This window comes from Macrobrachium rosenbergii, chromosome 1, assembly GCF_040412425.1.
Source record: "Macrobrachium rosenbergii isolate ZJJX-2024 chromosome 1, ASM4041242v1, whole genome shotgun sequence".
Classification (NCBI taxonomy): domain Eukaryota; kingdom Metazoa; phylum Arthropoda; class Malacostraca; order Decapoda; family Palaemonidae; genus Macrobrachium; species Macrobrachium rosenbergii.
In genome coordinates, this window is record NC_089741.1 from 44,030,210 (window position 1) to 44,046,731 (window position 16,522).

General features: G+C 35.8%; 2 protein-coding genes across 2 annotated transcripts in view; one reads left to right on the forward strand and one right to left on the reverse strand.

The window, feature by feature from the left end:
• On the forward strand, nt 1–9,696 carry LOC136830700 (uncharacterized). The gene is made up of 9 exons (XM_067090495.1): nt 1–311; nt 2,249–2,828; nt 3,897–4,005; nt 4,794–4,895; nt 5,302–5,422; nt 6,339–6,453; nt 8,356–8,524; nt 8,628–8,795; nt 9,263–9,696. The coding sequence occupies exons 1-9, from the start codon at nt 185–187 to the stop codon at nt 9,605–9,607; spliced, it is 1,836 nt and encodes a 611-aa protein (XP_066946596.1). The 5' UTR covers nt 1–184; the 3' UTR covers nt 9,608–9,696.
• LOC136830747 (major facilitator superfamily domain-containing protein 9-like) overlaps nt 9,687–16,522 on the reverse strand; it is a 24,386-nt gene continuing 17,550 nt past the window's right edge. Inside the window, 5 exon segments of the mRNA XM_067090628.1 lie at nt 9,687–12,343; nt 12,567–12,800; nt 13,808–13,983; nt 13,986–14,060; nt 15,281–15,355. Coding sequence (XP_066946729.1) covers nt 12,158–12,343; nt 12,567–12,800; nt 13,808–13,983; nt 13,986–14,060; nt 15,281–15,355 — 746 coding nt within the window. The 3' untranslated portion in view covers nt 9,687–12,157.

The following is a 16,522-nucleotide window of genomic DNA, read 5'->3' on the forward strand; positions in this document are numbered from 1 at the left end:
ACTTTCAGTAGGGAGTCTTATCAGCAAGTTTCCCTTCTGTTTACATAGTCATTAGAATTGCTTTATGTTCTTATTCCCTTCCACCCAATTGAGAGACACGCAATACTGGTGGCCAACTATTGTATATGGAGCGTTACAGTGTTGTTATTTTTAACGTATCTGGTGATTACCCATTTTAAGTGACATGGATACTGTTAATGTATTGCTAGTCTTGGCAAGCTTTTATATGCCCCTAAGAGTGACCTGCTCAGAAGTCGAATTATGTGGTCCCCATCTCGTGTGCGTTCCGCCCTCCCGGTGTGGTTGGAAAGGTACGTTGGGTGAAGTTGTATTAATCACATGTTTGGGAGTTTTAATGTCGTATTGGGATGGTAGCTTATGCTAAACTAGGCCTAACTCGTGGTTCTTCGCAGCTTTTTGGGCCCCAGTGTATTGGCTTAAATACTTGTTGGCTTAACTGAATAGGGTAAGTTTGTAGGCTAGTACAGTTACAGATGTAGGTATTAAGGTGTATTTTAACAGTATTGCAGAGAATTTAAGTGCAATAAAGTTTGAGAATTTCATAAGAGGTAATAAATGCCCTAATACATAATTGCTTAGCCTTTGTAGCCAACTTCACGATTAAGAGCAGCTATTGTTTTGGCAATTTGACGTTTGCTATTTGGTGAGTGATGAGATTGTACCCCACTTTAGCTCTAGAATGTGTATGGTAAATCCTTTAAGGCAGCCATTGTTGAATTTAATGTATTGGTTTATGGACACTGCCTGGAAACAGTTTTGGAACCTTACCAGCAGAATGTTTTTTGACGTGAAAGTTAGGTAATGAAAAAAGTGAGTTTCAGTTAAGCATTGGGTAAAATTGCAGTAAAAGGCAATGGGCCAAATGGCAAGGAAATACACTTTTCCAAGTCATTTTGATGTTTCACACAAATTTCACATTAAAATTTGTCGGAAATTGATAGTTTCTTAGAAATACCTGGATTACTTTCTCCCATTTAACACTTTTAGGGGTTCTGATACTGGCGGTGCATGTGTTTGTTGTCGGCCAAATGGAATGTCCTTTCGTCCTGTTTAGTAATGGCCCGGCGGAGTTGGGTACCCATACATTAACAAGTTATTGCATTGGCGTACGGGATATGAACCTTATTTTTTCGTCCTTTGGTCATGCATAAGTTAGGGGCTGTGACCTGGGTAGTCGAGTGACAAGTTAGGGTTAGGGGCTGTGGCCTGGGTACTTCTGTGAGAGGTTAGGTCAGGTTGTGTGGGTTTCACTGATAAGGAAATATGTTATATATTCTGATTGATTTTGATGTGTTAAGCACGAATTTCACCTTGAATTTCGTCGGAAATTGATGGTTTTTGGTCCACTAATGTACATGTAGTTAGCTCCAAAACCGTTAATTTCTGAAGAAATTGAAGGTGAAATTCATACTAAACACATCAAAATCAGTCAGAAAAACATATTTGTCATTATGGCATGTTGCCTCTTACTGCAATAATACCAAGCATTGTATCTTGAAGCAAAAGTAAGCAAAGTGAGTTATCAGAAGAGCTACATGGAATTCAGTTAAGCATAGATGGATTATAAATCTTGTTAAATTACTATTATAACCCTTACTTTGATGATCATATGAACCTATATTTCACAAGGTTATCAGTGCTTAAAACTAGAATAAAATTGTCAGTAATCAGACAGATCAGATTATTTAGGAAATGCATATGCTGCTGATGTACCAGGCTGGTGTTAATACAACCAGCTGTATATAATCCACGTGTCGAAATCATACCGGTGTGTTGCTAATTGATTTAAAATCTGATTTGTATATTTATAAGGATTGTGGCACAAAGTCATTAAAACTGAAGGGAGCAAGAATTTTGGTGGGTCTTAGTTGTACCACAGACAAGTGAGGGGGCAAGTTTATTAAGGTGTGAACTTGGCGTGTACTGATTGCTTTTTTAAACTGCATGAGGTTCCATTTTTATACTGTAAAATGTCTTTAGGTATTCTGAGGCTGTTAGCAAGGTATAACAGTAGTGTGCCCATAAATTAGGTTCCCTGAGCTTGGAAAATATGCTTAGTGTATTGGTTTCATTGAGGATATTCAGGTATATTGTACTAATAAAATCAGGTTTTTTCTTGCCAACTTCTTCACAGCTTGCAATAGAAGTTTTGTCAATCATGAAGATGGAATTTAAGATCTAAATTTGTAAATTAAATGGTGTTACAGTTTCATTTTGAACGTTGCAGATTTAGGTGATCAAAAATCCTATTCATGTGGAAGACAGAACCCTAGTTATGTGTGTTGCCCTGTTAGTCATGTGAGTGGTGGGGAAACTCCTGGATATGGACAGCCTGCTGGTTACAAGCAAAATGAAGCCCCCCCTCCCAATATTCCTGGTTATCAAAGTAGCCCCAACCAGTATGGAAGTGGATTCAGCAGACCTGGATATAGTGGAGCAGGTGGATATGGTGGTGGATCAGGCAGTTATGGTGGATCGGGCAGTTATAGTGGATCAGGCGGACTTGGTGGATCAAGTGGGTATGGAGGATCAGGTACATATGGTGGATTAGGTGGACGAGACAGATACGGTGGATATGGTGGACTTGGTGGACCTGGCGGATATGGTGGACCTGGTGGACCTGGCGGATATGGTGGACCTGGAGGATATGGTGGACCTGGTGGACCTGGAGGATATGATGGACCTGGTGGACCTGGAGGATATGATGGACCTGGAGGATATGATGGACCTGGTGGACCTGGCGGATATGGGGGACCAGACAGATATGGTGTATATACTGAATCACAAGAAATTTATGGGGGTAACAAGTAAGTTTTTATACATTAATGAATACCGTAACAGTTTTGTTTCAGATGCTGTGTTTTTAGACTAGGTGCTTGAGAGAAGGTTGACTTTTTAATTGGAGTCTTCAAAGCATGAAATTCCTTCAGTCCTAATTGACACAGTTGGCTAGATGTGACATTAATGTTTTAGAAGTTGTGTATCCAGTAAGTCATAAGACCTGGAGAATGCACATAGTTCAAGATTTGAAATTGGTCACAAGTGATAAAGCATTCAACCAATAATGTTCTAGTTGGAGATATGTAAGTGTTGTGAAAGTTCTGGCGATTTTTCAGTGCTCCCGTAGGGGGCTAGTGCCGTTGGTGCACCTCATCCTGTGCAATGTAGGCAGTACTTGAGGTTCTTTGGAATGTCCCTTCAGCCCCCTAGCTGCAACACCTTTCTTTCCTTTTACTCTGCCTCTGTTCATATTCTCATTTTTTATTTCCACTTCTAATAATTGATTCATAGCACAACTGCGAGGTTTTCCTCCAGTAAACTTTAAAACCTCTTTACTGTCAACTTCGTTTCAGCGCTGAGTGACCTCTTAAGTCCCAGTGCTTGGCATTTTGGGCTAAATTGTACAATCTATTCTATTCTATTTTTCATAAGATGCTTAGTCAAGAGTGTAATATTTGCAGGCCATAATGCATGCAGTGTTTACAGTTATTGCTGGGAGTTTTAATGGCTGAAGTTAGCAATTGTATAGATGCCGTGATGCTGGACAGTACTTAGTGCTTGAAAAGGTCTAAGAATTGCAGTAATAAATTTTATGGAGGTGTATTGAAGCAGTTAACACTGCCTTTTGTCACATGGCACTCTGTGTGTAAGTAGAGGTATTTGAAATCTCTAAAGGTCATTGCTTTTTTGTTCTCTGGTCCTGAAATTAAATTATCCAAATTTCTGCGTGAAGTTTTATACTGTAAAGTGAAATGGTTGACAGATTTTGACTGCTCGAAAAGTTTGTTTTGCTATATAAAACTAAGTAGAATGCTTTTGATCAATTAATAGCTTAAATTACATGCAGTGCAGGAGTTAACAGAAATTTGTTACAGGTTTGGCCCATCCTATCTGGACTTCTATAATGAACAGTATGAAAAACACTTTGGATATACTTTGTCAAAACAAGCGAAGGAACTGTTGCGTACATATAGAGCTAAAGAGGTAAGACTTGGAAGCCTTCATTAGGGTGTTTTACATAACAATTTGACACTTTACAAGTTAAATAGCATTAGAATTTTTCTTAAGCAGCAGTTTGCTGTACAAATCCTTCCCCTCAGTCATTTAGTTATGGCCTGCCATTTGTGTAGTGCAAGTGAAAGGTAGAACACCCCGTTTTGGGTGTTAATACTTCCTTCATGAGTTAAGTAACTATTAAATTTAGTTTGTTTTACTGAACTTGATAAGGTAGGCTGCATTCGGAAAAAACTGTAACCTGTCTTTTTAGAGGAATTGATTTCATCCTAGGGCCAAGGGTTTGACTTGAATCTTATCTTTATTTCCTCTGAACAATTCATGCATAACTTCTATCACTGCACTTTCAAAGCAGATGGTTTTTCTCAAACTGATCAGTGCAAATTTTTCTGAAGTGGAATTATTTTAGGCTTCTGTGACATAAGTCAAGGAGGCTAGATTTTGAGTTTTGCACCAGTTAATTTCTGAAAAGCAGAATGATCTATTATGCAATTATTATGTTCAGGCAGAATTTGGGAAAGAAAGCTGTGAAAGGCTTTGCCTGGGAAGTTGTTTAATTACCTCATCTGTTTTGTGGGCCAAGGTTACACTATTTCTTACTACAGTACGTTAGTTTGATGATAGTGAATTTTAGGTGTAGTCTCAAATGTTGTCAAGATACCCCCTGCACAGCGTTGTTTGACCTGACTTGTGCTTATAAATTTGTTATTCCTCAGATAAAATTTTTTTTTTTTTTTATTTTTTTTTTTTTTTTGTAGGAATGTGGTGTAAGAAACCAATCTCCGGCAGATATGGCCAGGATTGCAACTGGTTACCTCCATGATTACGGTTTCACAAGCTTTGCAGAGTTCCCATGGCATGTATGTATGTTAATGTTCTCAGTGTTGTTGGGGTCCTATTTACTGGGGATAGATTGGAATATTTACCTTGCAAAATTAATGCTTTGTGTTAGCCTGGAATTGTTTAAGTTGATGATTTAGTTAACTGATGTTTTGTCAAAACTGAGATAGAGCATGCTGTTTTAAAGTACCATTATTTAATTAGCTTGGAAGTATAAAAACTTGGTGTAGCCATTTTTGAATTACCTATCCTAAGCATTTGAAAGTTTCTTCAGCCCTTTTCTTTACGAATTGCGAGTCACTTCATCCATTAGCATATGGCTGTCAAAACATAAGTTCGTACTAGTGTATTTAGGTAGTTACAGTTATATACTGATGCTTATTCAGTGGTTTTTAGCTGTTTCCTGTAAGAGCTCGTAATTCACAGGTGGCTCTTCTTGTGGAGCAGAGGAGTTTCGGTTACGGCAGAGAACCTACATTTAGATATCACTGTGGTGCCACATTAATTCACAAGTCTCTGCTTATTACAGCAGCTCATTGTGTGAGAGGTAAGTGTTTTTCTTTTTTATAGGGAATAGTCTTTGTAATTTAAATCTGGTATGGAGTTGTCCTCTTCAACTACAGTTCAATATTTGGATAGAAATTTGTCTTGAACACTGTATATTAATTAGCGTTGGAACTTGATAGGTTACTTAGATATTGGCATATGGTGATGGTTTAAATTTAACATGGTGTGCCCATGTTTATCTTAATTTTTAGTTTTTACATTATTAAAAGAGGTAGGCAAAAAGATTATGAAGCTGTGTATTATTACTAAGGCTTATTTGTTCTGTTGTAAGTGGAAAATAGTTTTTCCAGTTGCATTGAAATTAAAAATGTGTCAAATTCCTGTAAAAAATGCATGCATATCAAGGGATTTACATAAAGTATTTAAAATCAGATGTTGAATACCTAAAGGGAACCTTATACTGGACAATATAATTACATTATAGGTTTGGTTATTCTTGTAAGCCTTAGTCAATATGGATTCCACTGTCCAAGCATTGGTCTACATACAGTATGTTTGTGGCTTGCAAAGAATGTACAGATGGCCAAATTCCAACATATTTGAATAATGTCTTTAGTTTGGTATTTTTAAGGATTTAATAAACCCTTTTAAGTCTCCTTTGGTATATTCAAGGATTTTATGAACCCTATTAAATCTTGAGCATAAATTTATTTAATTGGAACTGGGACATCCTTGAGAGTGTTAATAGCATCCCTTTGTCTGCTAATGTCCAGTAATGCTCGCAAGTCCTTTGGTTGGTAGCAGTATTAATTATTCATAGATTTATTGATCCACTTTGACATTATTAAAGGTGATAACATTGTGGTTGAGTACAAAAGGTTAAAATTATAGAGTTTGGAAGCTTTGCCAGGATTATTTCCATAGGTGAGATTGATTCAATTTTTTAATACATTTAGGTATACTTCCCCATAAGTTACTAGTACATCTTGGTGAGTGGAATCTGCAAGGATCAACAGGAGAATTATTCCCTGCTATTAAAAGAAAAATCTCAAAGGTTTTCATTCATAGTGGGTGAGTAGTTAGCTTTTATTTTTCTGTGCATGAAGTTATATAAAGGAACATTTTAAGTTGTAGTTGAGATATTTGTTTTTAACATTTAATTTTAAGGAAATCTGTAATGTGTTGTATGAAGGTGATTTGGAAGAATGTTACATTTTGTGTGAGTGGGCAAAATTGCTGTGCATGTCGTGGAATTGGAATTTGCGTACAAGTTATGGGGAAATTTTAGGTTAGATGAAGGTACAGTACCTTGAATGTAAACCCTTCCTGTACAAGGCAGCATTAATGGCTTGATATATCTTCAATAGCACCCATTTTGACTGTTGAGTTGGTAGTAACTGTGAACACTCATACACTGCGTTCTGTTTTCTTTGTGCCAAATAGATTAGTTCATCTTGATGCTCCTATGAAATTTTAATAAATTTTCTTATAACCAATCTTCTGAGGTCTCCTATTTATATGTGAAGACTGGTAAACTCTGCTGTTTTATAAGTACAGTACAGGCATTCCCCTGTTTAAGGCATTCCGACTTTAAGGTGCTTGGATCAACTGCGCCGTTAACTTGATTTTACAGCACCGTAAGCAATTTTGCAGTGCCATACTCGGTTTTACAGTGTCGTAAGTGCTATTTATTCCCATTAATATTAGGAACCAGTTTACGGCAATGTTCAGGTTATGGTGTGCCGCTGGGAATGGAACCCCCTGCTGTAACGGGACTGCCTACTATAACTGGAATGAGATCTTTTTGCATATGCTAAAAAATCTGTTACATACTTCATTGTCTAAATATGGTCGTGGTAACATCCCACGAGTTAAAATACTACCTAATTCTTTCAAGGCTGAATGTTTAATGAAAAGTTTGATCCCTGATTAGTTTGGGTTATACCAGGATCCTGGATTTCATATGATTGGACTCGACACAACAAAACATTACATAGTAATTGATGACGCACTCAACAAAACATTGCATAGTACTGTAATGATGGTCACTACTAGTGTAATCCACTACAGTTTATACTCCACAGCTGGGTAGTGCTGTCTGTACATCTCTTGCAGTACGCTGTAGGGATTACTTAAGTTCTTTGCTGCTTTCCTTTGGCCCGTAGATGCAACCTCTTTCATTCAATTTACTGCATCCCTGTTCGCATTCTCTTTCTGCCATCGTACTTTCCACCCTCGCTTGACAGTTGTTTAGAGTGCAACTGCGAGGTTTTTTCTCCTGTTAATCACTTCAAACATTTTTACTGTTAATTTCTGTTTCAGCACTGAATGCATAGGTCCTAGTGCTTGACTTTTGGCCTAACTTTTCTATTCTGTTCACTACAGTGTATGTGCATGGTAGTGGTTTGTCCTAGAATTTGGGTGCCTATTTCAGAATCTGTACAGCAGTCAGTTTCTGGCATAACAGTTCCGTAGAGTATTGTGCAAATGCTTAAAGAAAAATGTTATTTGATCCTTTGAATTCATTTGGAAATACCATCCACCAGTGTTTTGATCCTTTGAATTCATATGGAAATACCATTCACCACAAAGGATTGTATTTCTAAGTTTCATACTGTATTAAAGCCTATTGAAAAATCATACTGTCCTAGATGATTAAATCATTGGTACTGAAGTATATCTCTTATTTAGCATCTTGAGTATAATTATCTTTCATTTGTTTACTGTAAATTTGTAAATATTTTCTGAGCTACTCTCCCTGTTTAGGCCATGGAACTTGTAGCACTCTGTAACTAGACATTTTTTTTTTTTGCAGGTCTGTTTTAGACAATTTTTGGTCAAATGACATTCTTGGTTAACTCAAAGCTGTAGAAATTTCAAGTTGAAAAATTATTTTGCTGCTGTCTGATGCTTCATTAATAGGTTTTTATTTTTTTATTTTTGAAGTTTTGACTTTCCTGACATTTATTACAGGTATAACCCGGGTACATACAAAAATGATATCGCATTACTTCAAATGATTGAGCCAGTGGACACATACAAAACTCCTCACATTGGGCCAATATGTTTACCTAAGGAAGATTATGAGCTTAAAGATCATAGCAAATGCTTCATAGTAGGATGGGGTGATGATGTTTATAAGGTACAGTATGTTTGTTATTCTTATTAAAGTGGTAATAAACCCCCTAGTTGTAACTTTATAAATGAATAACAGTAAACATTGACAAACCACTCATATTCCACAGCCTAACTTTGGAAGCAACATTTTGAAGAGCGTTTCTGTCACGTATGCTTTAGAAAGGGAATGCACGAGCAGATTGTATTCTTCGCTGAAGAATCTTGATGACAAGTTTACTTTGGATACAGATTCACAGAAGTGCATCCTAGGTGCTCATGGGAAAGATGCTTGTGTTGTAAGTATTGTGCCCAGTTGAACTAGTCTTAAATGTCCGTCCTTTTAATGTTATTTGTAAATTTATATACCATTGGTATTTGAAGTAAAATCCTCTTGCCTGATCAGATTCACAACCAAAGAATTTGGGTTGTGAAATTAATAGTTCTTGGATGGTTGTCATCTAGGGTTCTTTCAGTTCCCTTTAGTAATGCTAGTGACATACTTGAAAACAACTTCCTATCATTTATGAAAACTTGGTTATATTTGTAACTGTCAATTATGGCTTGTCTATTGCTGCAGCTACAGTAGAGGAGATTCAGTATTCACTATTTTAATTTTGAACATAAGTGGTAGGATAATTTTAATTTTGTAGTATGAAAATGAGTGATTGTCTTCCCCACAAAGTTTGGTAAGTTTTACTTATTTCTAGGTGATCTTTTTATATTTGGACTGCATGTAGTTTTGTTAAACTTCTATACTTTACAGGGAGATGGTGGTGGAGGGGTGGTATGTCCTCTGTCAAGAGGTGAAGGCCCAGATGTTTGTAACTCTCCAAATTGTGCTCATGAACACTATTTTCTGTTTGGTGTAATCTCTTACGGGTCTCCTGTTTGTGGTGAAAACTCTGTAACAATCATTACAGATGTTGTTAAAAACTTGAATTGGATCTACACATTACTAGAACCAGCAGGGGGATTAAAGAACTATGATTATCAATATTATAATAAAGGGTCAAGCCCTCACAGACCCCGTTTTAAAGGAAGAACTGCTGATGATGAGGAAACTGTTGATGCTGCTGCTGATGATGTAAATGCTACAAGTACTGAATAAGTACATGTATTGCACTCAAAACCACTAATATTGCAAAGGCTGTGCTTTTTCAAAGTAAAATAAGTGAAAAAATTAAAACTTTTAGTTTGTCCTTTTTATTTTTTCATTTTTTGTACATTGCAATTTGTAAAATTCACTGTACTGACATGAAGTGGGGAATCTAGGTTTTAATAACTGACTACCCTTGAAACAATGATGCATGATACCACCAGGTGATGAACAAAGTTCCTGTAGCTTTTTCTGACCTCACTGCTTGGAGACATTAGTGAAACCTTGCCCAAACCTGGTAAGTTGATCTTTGGCCACTTGTGCTTTTTTAGCAGACATTCCTTGAACACTTGGAATTCTGTGTTTCCGGTTGTCAAGTTTTGAAAATTTTCAATGGTATTTAAAAAAAAGTTTTTCTAGGATAAGAACAAATGCCCTAAGATATTTTACAAGGTGGCTACAAACAGCCTAAAAAGCCATTCGATACTAATGGAGGATTCATAAATCCTTTAATGTTTATTAACACCACAGGCAATGAATAAGGTAGCTTAAAATGTCAAAAATGATCAATAATTTACATTTAAGTAACTTTAGTTTAATGTAACCAGCATTTGTAATTCACACCATTGAAATTTTAACTACAAAAATACTTGAAAAATGGAAAGTAATGTGCACTGAGGTAACTGGAATAACTAACTGTTAGATTCTATATTCTATAAAAAAACAGTACCAGCTTGTGTACTTGAAATTCTGGTTTGCTGTGCAGTTAAAAAAAATACCAGTATCTACTGTGAATACAACATGCACTAATTCTGTCATAAGATACAATTACTTTGATGTGGGTAAAATTAACAGACCTGTCCACATCCACATAGTCAATGGCCTTACCATGTTGAAAGCACATCTCATTCACATCCATATGAAAATTTAATTTTTATTAAAATTAACAGACCTGTCCACATCCACATAGTCAATGGCCTTACCATGTTGAAAGCACATCTCATTCACATCCATATGAAAATTTAATTTTAAGACTACCTCCCATAGTAATGTTTTAATACACGAAGCTGTGATGACAAATGCTGTATATATCTCATTTTTTTTTTATTAGGTAGTTGAACCAACCTACTCAATACAGTAACAGAGCTTGATGGCAGTTGTATTAAGTAAACTACTTGCTTAGTATTTTCTGTTTCCAAATCACTCCAGCAACATCCAACAGTGTAGTTTCTTACAAATGGAAATCCAACTGAATTTCTCCATACAAAATTACGTACGTTTCTTCCAAATGGAAATCCAACTGAATTTCTCCATACAAAATTACCCAACATAAAAGGATGGACAAAGTACTGTATAATCAAATTGGGTATTTCAGTACAAGATAAGGTTTAGCCATTATGAACAATGTGCCAGGAAGGTAATACATTATGGCACTGTGAAGCAGACTACCTACATACCTCCTTGTCTTTGTTAAAATGCAAGCTCTTGAATTTATTTGCATGTTCATTAAGTTATTCCTCATCCTGTATTACAAGGGATCTCTAGCCTGTAGTCAATAATGACTAACAAGGGTGTACTTCCAAGTAGATAGCACTGTTGCTGTTGTGGATTATGTTCTGGACATAATGTTAACTTTAGATGTCATTCAATAGTTATCCTGATAACTATTATTTGCGAAGACACCTAATGGCCTGTCCACACTAGCGGGCATGCCCGACGGGCACTTCCAGCTGTTTATATTTTCTCTCGCTTCTGAAGCAGTGTTACCAGATAATCACATTGTTCTGGCTCCATACTCAGTCTGTCTGTGTAGTGGAACAGGTTATGGGAACAGTGTTTGCCTGTCGGGCAGTGCCCGCTAGTGTGGACAGGGCTTAACAAAAGACTAAATATGGAACCACAATACACCATAATTTTTGTCTGACCAGAAGTCTGGTTTGGAAGAGCAAAGATACAACCAGCACAGAATTGTAAATTACAACCTTTCAAGCTCTTTGGGCTGCTACATACATGACAGCAGCAGCAGACAAGTTAACAATAATCAACACTTGATTCATATAAAGGAGAGTTCATCATAATAATTATCCCATTCCAAAATGAATTTCAAATAATGCAAGATGGCAAGGAGTACCTCAAAGCCAACAGGATGTCTGTTGAAACAAATCATGTGCAGTGCCACAGTGAAAGAATGTGTAACTTGGTCTTTGGGATAGTTCAACCTTTTTTTGAACTGTTACACTCCCTAAGCGGACTTAAAACCAAGAATGACTAACATCACAGACCTAATAAACATACTTGCTAAAGGAACTTAGAAAAAATCCTAACATCACAGACCAAAATAGAACCATCAACCATGGTTCGCAGTTTACCTGATTTAATCTGGCAGTAAACTGAATTTATATCCAGCAAATACTGCCTGCAGTAACTCTCAAAAATATATCATCAAGGCTGACACGGTCAAAACTGCAATGACATAATGCTCTATAGAACATAGAAAAATAAACATTAATTCAAATGTTCATTGTACATCTTGAAGCACCAAGGACAAAAATGTAACAGACTTTACTCCTCTTTAAGCTTTGTTTTATGAACCATGTAACCTGCTAAAAGTGCGCCAACTCCTGCAGAGAGAGTTCCCATGACTCCAGGCCCATAGACACTTATTTCTTGGGTTACTCCAGCAATAAGTGGAGTTACCATTCGCGCTATTGAGGCTATGCTCTGGCCAAACCCAGTCACAGAACCAACCTGTTGGCATAAGGTTACGAGTGTTGAAATAATGCTCCCTGTTGGTATAAGGTTAAGTGTTGAAATAAATCTCACTATGTAACTACACTATACTTTATCATTAACATGCTTTTTCATTAATTGTGATATTTGTTGTTCATTCTATAATTCACTTCTAATGCTTATTCTGTCTTAAATTCTTTACATATAAAGTAAAAAATTCAATATCATAAAATTGTCTTACTTTTGATGGATCACAACGACCTATAGTAATTGCTGAACTGCTGACTCTTATGACTGCAGTGCTTATGCACAAGGGGATCAAGCATGCAAGCAGGACAGTGAGAGATGGTGCTATGGTAAGACCAGTGAGTGCCACAGTCAGTAAAATAGAACTATGGAAAAGTTCTTTCTGGGAATCTTTATAGAACTTGGACACTCTTCCCGTAAAGAATCCGGCAACTGCGCTGATAATCCCCTGTGGAGTGGTACAGAAAATTATTATATAACATTTGCAATAGAATCATTATATGTCTGAGACTCTAGTATTAAAATATTTAAAAGAGTATAACAAAAACTAAGTATCAAAAATAATTTTTCAAATATCTGTGATACACTGTACAGTATTACAAAATAATTATAATCAATGATTAACATGGTTAAAAGCAAAACTGGATGGTGAGAATTTTTTTTTGTAATTGATGGATGCACGTGACAGTCTGAGGTGACACAGTACAGTAATTAAAATATGGTACACAGGTTCATCTTTTACAAAAACTTTCTCCATGTCTAAAGTTTTATGCTGGAGATGTACTGTATGATAAAATAAGCTGCAATCATTCTTAACAATTGTTTCTTTGTCCCTTATTTATAAAATAAAAAGCAAAAGTACTGGTGTAATTATACATACAGGAGATGATGTATGTAATTGGGAAACAAGTATGTTGGAAACATACTATTTTTAAAAGATTTTTTATCCACACCTATCATTCATACTATGCCCATATTGACCTACATGATGCTCACTTTCCTGGGCATGATATAATTACTGGGTTTGTGATGAAAAACAAAATATGAAATATCTTCAACACATACTACACAAATGCAAAATTTAGACAACACAAAACAGAGGCTAGTTCAAGCTAAAAATAAGGCTATAAGAAATGAGTAAACTTCCAAAAAACCAAATTACATGTATAAAAAACTGGTCCTTCTCTTACATTTAAAGACTACATTTAAGGAACTATTATAATATTGTATCACGTTATTCCAACGCTTTTGTGTATTTCTTGAAAACACTATAAGACTGCTTCCATGGTATATATCTGATTGCTGTAGTTAACTGTATGGTTTTTTTTTAATACAGTATAGCCAATCTTGTGAAAAAGACTATACTGTGATTTTCTAGGATCTCATAAGTGTCACTGAAAAAATTTCATAATTAATCCATATTACATACAACCAAAGACTATTTACATAGCTTACCTGAAAAGATATTAAATATCCAATAACCTTTGGGCTGACACCAAAATTTTGATCAATTAGGAGAGAGAAATTTGATCTGTACACCAAGGATGAAAAACTCAGGAAGAACCTAATGAGAAAAATATCACCAAAGATTTTCCACTCGATGTCTTTCATAAAGGCAAACATCTGTTTCAGGTTTCCCCTTCTGATGTTTCCTTTGAAGACGTTGTTGGTTTAGGAGATATATCAGGGATGAATATCCAGTAGATCACTGAAACAGAAACAATGTATGAAAACCAGTATCACTTGGAAACTGAATTTTAAGAATTAACATAATTGTCTTTACTAAAGTTCTAAGGGTTCTAGGTATTGTAAAACTTCGTAATCTGTGCCTACTGATATTATTCAAAGTACTGCATATTAAAAGTTATAGAACAGGGAGAGGAAACCCGGAGGAGGGGTGGGGGATGATGAGGAACCAAAAGTATTATAAGTACAGGAGAAACAATAAGGCAAGTTGTTGACATAGGTTCATGAATCCAGAACTCCCCTAACACTGAAGATAAGACAAGATATAATGCTGAGGTAAGATCCACAATGGAATCCATAGTATAAAACTTTTACTGTATTAAAAATATATATGCACAAAAACTCAGAGCTTTCATCCAACTACTGTGGACTAGTTCACATAAAATGCTGTTTCACAAATGTAAACCTTTACATAGACACAAGATCTCTCAGAACTGTAATTATTTGGTAATGATAAACATATCTGTGACAAAATGCTTACTTATATGCTTTGCCTGATAATGAACTATATAAGTCACCCTTGTTATATATCTTAAAAATCATTTCTTGAATAAATTAAATGGCAAGCAAAAATCTAAGAATGATAGTAAAATTTCTGATGTCTGTAACTTTATATGGTACAAAAACAGAACCAATTCTAACATTATTATCTACGTCTCATTACAGTCTTCCACATACACCCAGTTCTTTTTTGCTTTACATTCTGTGACATATCTTCACATACATCCTAGCAACATCCACTACCACACATACAGCCAAACACCTCAATCACATTTACCTTTGTATAATGGAACCATTATCCCCTCATCCTGATATCAGATCAGCTTTAACAATCATTTCCTTAACAGAACTCCACAAGTATTCTCGAACTTACACCAACTATTTCCACTTTTTACAATCAGCTCAACCTCTCTTCTTTCTTCCACCTTCGAAAATTCTTCAAAATATTTACTCCACTGACCCAAACAGTATCTCTCCAATCACATCTTTGAGTCTCAGATCCATTTTAAATATTCTGTCAATGTAAATCATCTGCTCATATGACACAAAGAGAAAAATTTGTAATTCATGAGTCAACAAGTTCAGCATTATATTTTGCCAAGGAAGGAGCCAATAAAGGTTTAAAAATTTCAGTTAATTACAGTCCAAATGAACAAGTGAATTTACTACACTTTCACTTACCAAAGTCTGCAAGGAAAAATACCGCACCAAGGTTACAGACAATGGAGAAACCATCCTTGAGTTCTGACAAGTGTCCTGGAATAGACAATGAGAAAATATTCATCTTTATGATGATTACATCGATTTCTCTTATAAGTTATTATAGTTTATAAATTACAATATATCTTCATAAACTTGAAAAGAATATAGGTATAAAAAAACTGTAACAGCCTGAAACATAAATCAATGCTAAATAATATCAAAGTGGAGGTCAAACAATACTATACAACATCAAGGTGTGTGAACAACCTGCAATTGCAAAGTAGAGCTTTATCAATAGGCAACTACTTGATATACCTTGCATAAATGAAGTCATATTATATACTGTATATGTGAATCTTGGTAAGGTATATGATTAAGTACCAAACTGAGAATTACAGAGTTATGGAAAGGCCCACTGAGAAAGTAATGATGCTATGTTAGGGCACAACACAGCAGCAGGTCTGTCATCATTTGAAATCAGTGCTGTGTCCTTCCAGATTATGAACCGAGTCCTTGTTAACACAAAAGTAAAGGAAGCTACAGTGCAAGTTCAGGAAGGGATGCCTCTGAGATCTGCTTACTGTATATAATCCGATGTACACAGCAGATTCCAAGGAAGAGGTATTAGAAGTGTTGAAAAGATGGGTGGAATGATAAGAAAGGACTGAAATCGGTGTAAGTAAAGCAAAGATTATGGTGACTAGAAAAGAAGCACCAGAAAGATAAAGTACAGAAAACAACAGTGTGGTTGTTTTAGCTAAGTTGTAGGCATGAATTTCCTGATGCACGCATGTATACACGGAGCTACTGTGGAAGCATGTATGCAAGGAACTACTATGGAAGATAATGATTATATCATGGTGACTGCGCAGACCTTAGAGAAGGAAGAACATTTTGATTCATTTAGCTACACACTAGACTTTGAGCTGTGATTGAAAGGGAAGTCAAAATCCATGTAACAACAGCATGGGTAAACAGGACGGAGATTACTGAACTACTAGTAAACAAAAGTATTCAAATATTAAACAATCAAAATTTATGGCTTGTACTTAAGATTTTTGGTTCTCTGTACAGTAGAGATATGGGCATTATCAAAGAAAGTTGGAGAGGTTTGGACAAGTGTGATTTAAAAATATTAAAATTAATGGCTAGAGTGAGTTGGGACCATTATTTTACCAACAAGAAAGCAGCATAGATGTGATATTCAGAAACTTGGAAATA